Consider the following 10,607-nt stretch of genomic DNA (forward strand, 5'->3'; position numbering starts at 1 on the left):
ATTCCTTATCCGGATTTCTGGTACGCAGACCATAATATAGAGTCATTCTTTTCCTCGATTCGGGATTAAAATTGGTGACTTGGGACACCCTAAATCTCCCAAGTGGCGACTCTAAAATAATTAAACCAATCCCGTTTCGGTTGTCCTTTAATTGGATAAAACTCCTCTGCGCCCTCTCGGGTACGGAAAAAGGAGGTGTGACACCTACCAATAAAGCACTATCGTGAGGACGTGAGCAGATGTGGATTAACCAACGACCGTGATACATCGGTGAAATTAGTGCTGAAAATATTTTAAAAAGTACAGCTAAGCAAAACCGTAAATTATATGCCCAACACAATTTGACGAGTGCGGCCAATAGAGCAATTCCAATATGTTTTACTCGGTCCAGTGTTACAATAGCATATAAAAATAAATTTATAGTATTTTATTATGGAGTATTAAACTTGATTACTTCTCGGAGATACCAAAGGTTATTGATTATATAAATATGAATAACCTATTGATTTCATTCAAGTAAACGGAAAACTCGCGTCTGACATGAGTGGCACTTTGAAATGAACATTAAACAATACTGTAATAATTTTGAGCCAGACATGGACATATAACCACTTTACGGGTCAACGGAGAAGGAAATTTAGGTCGGTTTGGTTATAGATTTTTGTTTTATTTTTTTTTAAAAAAATTGAAAATAATGTATGTTTATGAAATATGATCATGTTTTGGGAATTATATTTTAAAAAAATTTCAAGTTCCCAAAAACTGGTTTGGGACAGTTTTTGAGTAAAAAATTTTCTTCCAAACACAATTTTAACTTTCAAAAATTATTTTTCAACACAACTTCAAAAATTCTTTTTCAAATTTCAATCAAATCTAGGTCCAAACTTAAGACATAGTACTTGTTTTCCTTTTTTATTTTGTGCAAGTAATTTCATTGTTACGAGTCATTTTCTCCACTGTGTGTATTTTGTATGAAAATTTCTGACCGTGCGTCTTTCTGACTATATACTTCTCATATTTAATTCTATGCTTTTTAGTAGTTAATTTAAATTAAGACTTTGAATTATAGTTATTTCTTATCTATGTTTGTAGGAATAAAAATTCGGGTACATCATTCACTCAACTTCAACTGCGATATGGAGGATTTTTGAACTTGTTTATATTCCCAAACGCTCTAGCATTATTACAACATTAAATTGTGCCCAAATTCATTACACCATTGGTGGATGTAAAGTAAATCGTGGATTTTAAAATGACTTAGGCTAATAATTGAGCGGAGTCAACAAATTAATAAACCTGCGAAGTAGACTTTCTCAAGTTGATAATTACACTGATTACTAGTTTACTACTCCCTTCATTCCACTTTATCCGAAAAAATTTATATTAATACAGAGTTTGAGAAAGAATAATAGATTTTTATAATTTATGATCTAAAATAAGTCATAGTTATTTGTATGGATATAAAAATTTCTCATTAAAGGTAAAAATGAGAGTGTAAGTTAACATTATTTTTTAATTTATAAAGTTATCATTTTTTCAAATGGATTAAAAAAAATACTGCCACATAATTGAAACAAAGAAAGTAAAGCCAACCATAATTTTGTCCAAATATTTAGCAAGAGGTAATATATTATTTTTCAGAAACCTTTATATATCCTTACCTTTCAACCACCACTAATAATAATTTAATAACACTAATTGACAGCTAACAGCCCATATAAATATTACTAGTTGATAGTACCGGCCATTTGTCTGTGGGCTAGTTTCTTTTTATTTTTCACCTGTAAATTTTTCTGTCAGACTATTTTTGTTTGTATTAGCTGACAAATGGGAGATCATTAATAAGTTCCTGCTCGTTTATGTTATTTCCTCCTCCAATGAAAAAATTGAAATAAAACTAATGATTGTCACAATTGTATGTGCTGAGGATCTACCGAAAATAGTCTCTCCACCTACATCAAGTAGAGACAATATTTATGTGGACTTTATCCTTGCCAGACCCACTCGTAAAAATACACTAGGTATGTTAATCTTGTTGTTATTATTGTAATAATAATAATAATAATAATAATAATAATAATAATAATAATAAAAAAAATCATATAGCATAGACCAATCAAGTCTTAATTCCCTCAAATCAAGGTTTGACCACGAGACTTACCTCTTTTTGGAACACAATCATAATCCAACACGACTTTCGCTTTGGAACAACTCTCCAAACCACACAAATTTAATCAATTATTGTTCAAAAAAACAAGTCAAAACAAGCTTTAGAACCTACCCGCACGATAAAGGTTCATTCTTTACAAAACTAAAAAAGTCATCAAAAGGTCATCACGTGCTCACATAATCGATATCCGAAATTAAAACCAAAACCTCAATTATCCATTCACTCCCTAGCCCGAATATGTGATTCATTTCAAATTCCGACCTCAATTTAAGATTCAAATCTCAATTTTACAAAATCTCTAAATTCTACCCAAAATCCCCAATTTTTACTCTATAAGTCTTAGATTTGATGATGAAATTCATGAAAACGTAATGTAAATTGAATGAAAATAAGTTAAGATTACTAACCTATGAAGTGCGAAGAAATTTCTCTCCAAAAATCATCTCTATGGAGACTAGGTTTCAAAAATAATTTAAAATGAGCTAAGTCCCGAAATTTTCAACTTTTATGCAGCTCAAGGTATCACAATTACTAATCCTTGTTCGCAATTGTGACGTTCGCAAATGCGAACCACTGATGCGATCAGTTCTTGAGCCTCGCAGTTTTTGCAGATGCGACTCTCACATCGCATTTGCGAAGGCCCCTCTCCTCGCAAATGCGGACCAAACTTCTCAAAAGCAAAGTTGCGCCTCAGCCTATCAGTGTCGCAAATGCGTTACCAAAGTTGCAAATGTGAGGTCCCTCTAGTTCGCAAAAGCGACATGTTCTTCGTAAAAGCGAAGTTCTCAATCCTAGCCCCCACATCGCAAATGCAAGTCCGACTTCGCAAAAGCGAAGCTTGCATTTGTGAACAGGTCTCCGAAAATGCGAGACCTGCAGACCATGAAACACCAGCAATTCATCAGCTATGCCAAACCCATCCGCAACACATCTGAAACTCACCTGATCCCCTCAGGCTCCGATACGAACATTCACACAAATGTAATAATAACATACAAACTCGCCCGCAAGCTCAGATCATCAAAATAACATCAAAAATTAAGAATCGAGTATTAAAACTCAAGATTTTTAAGTTCAAAACTTATTTTTTCAATTTGCCACATAACACGCCGATACGGCCTCGTGTCAGCAGGGACCCCAACCAAACATGCGTAGAAGTCCAAAATCATCATACGAACCTACCGGAATCGTTAAAAACCGATTCGAGATCGTTTATCAAAATCGTTGACCATGGTAACTCTAGTCATTTTTAAAGCCAAAAATCACATTTTCTGTAAAATTTAACATATAAACTTTTCGAAAATCGACACGGACCACACACGCAAGTCATAAATCATCAAATTGAGTTATGAAAAGTCTCGTAACACAGGAAAAAAGAACTAATACTCAAAATGACCTATCGGATCGTTAACGTTACACTTTTGTAGATGCATGAAAAGTTACTAAGTTACCCATCCTTCTTAAAGAGTACTTATGAAAGTTAGAACTGTTTGCATAAGTGTGAGCACGAGGAGGAACACGGCTGCTGCAGTTGAAAGTCCCACCCAAGGTCCATTAAAGTAATTGTGCCTCAAATTTGCCATCCTTCTATTCCATCTTTTATTACAATGCTCCACCACTTTTTTACATTCTTCTTTGTAATAGAAGTTAGAAGAAGGGATGACTCCATCGCCAAGTTTGTTAAAGATGCTAGCCACATCACTGTCGTCGCCTATCCGGTTCCTGATGATTTCCTTCATGCGTAGCAACTTCACATCTTCGGCTGCGTTGATAAGACGATCCATAAAAATCACGTAATCTGTGAAATATTTAGTGTATACATCAGAAGAATGTTGCTCGTAAGCTACTAGATTCCTCAGGACTGTCTCTGTACCATTAACGACTTCAAAACAAGGGATTTTCATCCTTCCATTATTATACTTGATATCGAATAAACTCGTGTTGTCCCCCCTGTTGTCTTCGCCCAGCATTCTATAGATTTCACTAACTTTTGAGAAGTTGATTCCGGCTTCATCAAGCTCTGTCGCACTTCTCATGAGGTCGTGCCATAAGTTGGCATCCTTAATAATTTGCGGCTCTAATTCTGACTCAAATGTTAGAGAATAAGGTTTCTCGGGGCGACCAGTACCACACATGTGTACCACTTGAAGTAAATGTTTGATTCCTTTGACATTACCATTAGCTTCATATAAGAATTTAGGAGTTACCCTCGGTAAACTACCACAAAAGTTATATTTTACCATTTTAATAAATGATTCTGTAGGATACTTAGTCATGTCATGAAGTTTGGTGAGGACCAAAAAGGGAAGTTGGTTTTCTAGTAGCAACAAATCACGATCTATTAGATTTACCATCCAATCTGCGTTGATAATCTTGTCTTCTCCTTCTGGAAAAATTTTGAAAACCTCTCGCAAATACTCAACCACAAAACAACCATCAAGCAATAACATTTCCAAAAATTGGCCGGAAGCATAACTACCAAGTTCCACTTTATCATCATAACACTTTAGAACTTCATCTTTCATTTTCTGCAATTCCCTTATGTAACTCTTCACATCAATCTCATTATTCCGCTGGAGAAACCGTTGTAGGTAACGTAGTTTATAATTTTCCATGGAACAAAGCTGTGGATTCTTCTTATGGTAAGGACCAATAGAGATCAACAGTGGAGTATAAGCATCTGAATTTGATCTACGTAGCCCCGCATTTACTTTAAATATGGTACAAGATTTGGTAGACCATTTGTTCAAATCCTTAAATCTTTCATCAAAGATTTCTTTTGCAGATATATTTGTTTGCAACACTAATCCATCTTGACCATTTATTGTAGCTTCATTTAGAGGAGTTCTATCTTGCAGTGGGGTAATCTCAATGTTGTTCGGCATCCCTCTTAGATAATTTTGTTGAAACTGTATTATTACCCGGAGGGGGGGGGGGTGTTAAAATGGTACTGCACAAACTCTTGTTCAGCAAAATAATTGTAGAATTGTATTCTGACAAAAACTGTATGGCATAGTAGTATGAGAAATGCAGAAAGTTACCTCTTTGTTTTGGCTGTTTGCCTCTTTCCTTGTTGCTCTTGCTTTCCCTGAAATATATCGTTAGAGGAATGATATTAATATAGTCAACGAGGAAGGAATGCAATGAACCGTAGTTTCCACAAACTAAGAGGAATAAGATTAATAGAGGGAACCGGAGCATCACAATAAATCACCTTAAAACCTGCTCACAAATATCTTATAAACTCACCGTCACCTTTGTTTACACAGCAACTAAGAAGAGGAAGAAGAAAGAGAAGGAGGAGGAGGAGGAGGAGGATGATGATGACGAAAAGGCCTGAAGTTGTCTATACTTTACATACTAATCATATTTTTATAAATATCACGACCCGATTTTTTTACCATCGGGAGTCGTGATGGCGCCTACCCGTGAAAGCTAGGCAAGCCGAGTGTTACAGATTTTTATTACTCTTTTAACAATTTAAAAGTAACATATAATAATAATAATAATAATAATAATAATAATAATAATAAAAGAAATGCGGAAGACGAAATTTGATAATTTAACTAAATACTAGTATGAAAATCCAAAATACAACTCTACTCAGAACTGGTATCACAATATAACGGACCATCTATGAATACTACAAACATGTGTCTGAATAGAAAAATACAAGCTTGTCTCTGAAATAAATAAAAATAGAATGGAAATGATAGAAGGGGACGCCAAGGCCTGCGGACGTCTGTAGCACTACATCGGGTCTCCGCTGGACGGAAGGCATCAACCTCACTATGGTCCAAAAGCTCCAGTACTGGGATCTTCACACAGTGCAGAGTGTAGTATCAGCACAACTAACATGTGCTGGTAAGTGTCGAGTCTAACCTCGGCGAAGTAGTGACGAGGCTAGGACAAGACTACCAAATAAACATATGCAGTTAAAGCATAAACGACAAATAATAATAATAACAGAAACTAGCAGTTAAAGATGGGAAGGGGAACATGCTGCGGGGAATATCAAGTACTAACAGAATTTCAGTAAAGAAGCATAGAGACACCACAATTTCGTATCAGCAAGAATAAGGAAAACAATAGCGAATCAACATTCACTTTTATTCTTTCTTGTTACGGCGTGCAATCCGATCCCAATCATATAATATTGTTGCGGTGCGCAACCCGATCCCAAATCATATAATGATGTTGCGGCGTGCAACCTGACCCCACATGTCCTCCCTTATTACTCCTTGTTGCAGCGTGCAACCCGATCCCATATATTATTATTGCGGCGTGCAACCCGATCCCAATATACAAATCAATACCAATCACAAAAGAATTCCCGCAAGGGAACAATAATATAACAACAATATTCCGGCAAGGGAAACAATATCATAAGCAATAACATCCCGACAAGGGAAACAATATCATAGACGATAACGTCCCGGCAAGGGAATCAACAATATATCTCATCTCGTTTCCACAATTACTTCACAACCTAAGTCTTAACTTGAGCCAACGCTCCACAATGGTCAATTACCAATAATACTTTCTTAAGCCTTGTTCAACATTTATAATCATCATATTAAGCATGGACAATACATAACGGAGTCACAACAATTATAGTATAAGACTCACGGGCATGCTTGACACCAACGTATAGATACTCATCTACCACATCTATACGTCGTACTCAATACTTAACACATAGCAAATAAGACCATAAATCCTTTTCCCTAAAGCTAAGGTTAGACCAAACACTTACCTCAATTTCCATGGCCATACTCAAGCCTCAAACACCGCTTTCCATTTAGATTTTGCCTCCAATTTACTTCCATCTAACCCAAATTAATTTAACAACATCAATAAATGCTATAGAATTCAACCCCGATGCCAAAATTTAGGTTTTCTATCATTTTTTCCAAAAAGACAAAAATCAACCCGGGCCTGCTTGGTCAAAACTCAAGGTTTGGATTGTGAGCACGTGATTTTTGTTTTACGCGACAATCGCTCCAAAAGAAATAAAAATAATAACAAATGGTCATGCTGTACAATTTTTGGATTTTACATGGCACTTTGTTAATTATTTATAATTTTTACCCATTTTTATTTTTATTAAAATAAAATACAAATGTACGTGTCATGCGTAATTTGAACCGCAATCCGGTTGTTAAATAGAAAATCACAAATATGCGTCTTCGTCCGTGATTTTTGTTTTGTTTGATTTTACCTGTTTTAAATATTTTAATATGTGAGTGCAAATAATTGCATTAAGTGTTTATTTAATTTTAATTTGATTTACTTGGGTTTTGTTTTTAAAATAAAGAAGAAAATAAAAATAATAATAAAAAAAAATTCTCGGACTTGGGCCAGTCCAATTTTAAACAAATTGGCCCAAGCAAACTCAGCCCAAAACCCCTGTGCAACCCAGTCCAGTCCAGCTGACACCAAGGACGTCCAAACGACGTCGTAATGGTTGAGTCTGATCTGAGCCGTTGATCTCTGAATGATCAACGACCAAGATCACTTCCCCATAACCCATTGATGACCCCGACCCGTTTCCACCCGGACCGACCCAAACCCTCTAAAGATGAAACGACACCGTCCCCTATCAGCCAAGAGATCCTGACCCTTCATCGCACCCCATCCAACGGTTAGGAATCAACCCCTCACTAACTATATAAACCCACAACCATACCCTGCCCCCCTATCCAATACCCCAGCCTCGTCTTCACCAGACCCTTCCCCTTCAAAACCTAGCCGCCCCCATCTCCTTTCACCAGAAACCCGGCGGCATGAACGCCGGTGACCTTCACCTTAACACCCTAGGACCACCTTGACACCCTGAACATGGATCCACCAACCGTTCAGCTCGAATCCCATCCCACCTTCTCGAATCTTCATTTGAAGATTCGAGTCAAAACTCGATCTACACCAATCTGCCCTAAATTCATACCAGACACTCCCCAGACCCCCTCGTGACCAAACCATGCTTGGTTTGGTCCGAATCTGACCAGGGAAGCATGAATCCCGGATCTAATTTTTGGAACCTTAGGGTTCCTCGTCACTGGTCCGTATCTTGTTCAAGCCGAAGAGATTAAGGTCTAATAGACCTTAATCGAAGTGTTTCTCATCTGAGAAACACTCCGATTAAAGTCCGTTCAGCCTTAAGAAAGGTCTGTTCGAGTCCAAGCTAGGGTCTTTTGATTTTTCGGGGTTTAAGGTGAGTTTCGCTTTCTTTTCTTTATTTGTTTTAGTCCATGTGATTGTTTTAAAGGCTGTTCATGTTTTGTGAAATTTGTGTTTTGAGTTTTATCAAACTGTGTCCTGTCCACTTTGTTTGAACCTACGTGTTTGATTAGGTCCCTCTCCTGTTCTGATAATGCGTATGTATGTATGTGTTGTGCAATTAACTGAATCTCAAAATTTGAACCGATTAACTGACTCCTCGAGTACAATTCTGTTTGGTCAGTACAATTCAAATCATGTGTCGATACTGTTAAATGTCTGATGTTTGGCTACGATTGTGCATGTTATGATTAATATAGTCGAGTCGACATGTGTCGTCAATTAGTTTCAACTGCCTGAACAACAACAAATCGATTTGCTTCTGGACACATTTGTTTGAATCAATTAGGAACTGAGTTTGTTTACTTATAGTGGTTAATTTGAATCAGAAATATAAAAGGAATGTTTTGTTTAAGTTCTGAATTGGAGGGCATGTGCACTTGTGCACAACATGTGCATTTGTGCACCACAGGTGCATTTGTGCATAGCCTGTGCCCTGCATAAGGGCTTTTGAATAAAATAGTTGACAGCACATGCTGTCAGATCACATTCTGCTGCCCATACACTGCTTTAGTTTCAGAAATAATAAACCTTACTAAAAAAGTAAGTTTGCCAGAGAATGTCATGGGGTTTGTTTTTATTTAAATGGTAAGTGGAAACTGAAAAGAAGGCAGCACATGGGAGGGTGTTCTGATTGTCTAAAACAGGCTGTTAAAGGGGTGATTAGAGGCTTATAAAAGGGGGGGGGGGACACCTGATATTAGGGGAGGAGATTTTGAGAAGAGGGAAAGGATAATATACAGACACACAGGGAAATTGTTAAGAAAAGGGGATAGAGGAACAAATTTTGATATATACACACACAGACAGAAATAGATAGATAGAGGCATATCACAGAAAAAGGGACTGCATTTTCATCTTTGTCTTGATTCTCACTGGTCTGGATTTCCTTGTTCCATATTGTTTTCTTCTGAGTCTTGATTGAGGTTACTGGTTGTGTGGTAGCATTAGTTCACTTCTGGATTTGTTCTGCCTAAATTCTGATTCCACACTACTAGGAAATTGTTTCATTTTGCCATTTTTCCATCGGCTCTAACTGCATCTTGCACTGGGATTTGTTCTATTGGTTACCTGCTGTTACTGCTGCTGCACTTGTTGCCATTGTTACTCTGCTGACTTCCCTTTTTTCTTCAATTGTCAAACATTTCCAGGTACACAACTTCTGAAACCATATGTTGTTGAAAGTTTGAAGTTTGAAGCAGAAATAAAGAAACGAATGTCTGTTTACTTTATAATACTTGTGTTCAAAATAGGTTGAATGTTAGTTTAGCCTGTATTTGTTTAACTGCAAACTGCAAATACTCTGTATAAATTAACATACATTCTAAGTTGAGATAAACAATTAGATAACATTTGCTTGTTAGATCAGATGTGTTTTAATGCATACAACCGTTAGTTTTGTTTCAGTTATGACATCATAACATAGAATCATAGCAAGCATATGTATGTATTTTTGCCTAGATCTCTGAACTATCGAATCTGCTATATTCGGTTCCATTTGACTTCAAGATAAGTGTACCCCAAACTAATTCTCATGCAGCGTTACGTTAACAGGGTGATAATGTACGCCAACCCTTTTGTTAGATTACTTGTTTCTACATAGTTTCGATATGGGCTTCAATATAGATTCATTGTTTCGGAATAATGCGATGACTTTCGAGGAAAACTAATAGGCATTCTCGAATCCAATTAACAGTAGTTTTTCTTAATAAGTAGCCGATTTCATTTATCAAGCCTAAATAAGTTAATTATAAAGTTCAAACTTAAGGTTTGTTTAATGTAAATTTAGTATGAGTTATTTGTTGCTTGCAATCTCTCCTATCAAATTAACAAAGCTTATTCACTCCTTGAAGACGAGGCATGAAATAATTCTCACCTCATAAACAACCAATTAGGCAATCAAGCAAAATTCGGACTCGTCACATATAGTAGAGATTTAGTATGTTAGTTGCTTAAACAAGTAAGTTTGGTATTTTTCTCTTTTATTTTTTTTAGAGACAAACGTAATAGAAATGTAGTCGCTTCAGGATATCCTTTTCTAAAATAATGAGACGAGCCTCGCCAAGTAAGAATGCAAATTGCGGGGCCCTCAATAACT

At 36.4% G+C, this 10,607-nt stretch overlaps 1 protein-coding gene across 2 annotated transcripts; it reads right to left on the reverse strand.

The window, feature by feature from the left end:
- Positions 1-3,416: 3,416 nt before the first annotated feature.
- Positions 3,417-5,499, reverse strand: LOC104230789 (UPF0481 protein At3g47200-like). 2 transcript variants are annotated; one of them, XM_009783667.2, is made up of 3 exons: positions 5,420-5,499; positions 5,212-5,258; positions 3,417-5,079 (listed from the first exon to the last, which is right to left on the reverse strand). In XM_009783667.2, exon 3 carries the CDS (start codon positions 5,053-5,055, stop codon positions 3,631-3,633), a length of 1,425 nt encoding a protein of 474 aa, XP_009781969.1. In that variant the 5' UTR covers positions 5,056-5,079; positions 5,212-5,258; positions 5,420-5,499; the 3' UTR covers positions 3,417-3,630. The 2 variants fall into 2 exon arrangements, with proteins under 2 accessions (XP_009781969.1, XP_009781968.1); XM_009783666.2 differs by having other exon boundaries at positions 5,385-5,499.
- Between the last annotated feature and the right edge of the window lie 5,108 nt (positions 5,500-10,607).

This window comes from Nicotiana sylvestris, chromosome 4 (genome assembly GCF_000393655.2).
Source record: "Nicotiana sylvestris chromosome 4, ASM39365v2, whole genome shotgun sequence".
In the NCBI taxonomy this organism is placed as follows: domain Eukaryota; kingdom Viridiplantae; phylum Streptophyta; class Magnoliopsida; order Solanales; family Solanaceae; genus Nicotiana; species Nicotiana sylvestris.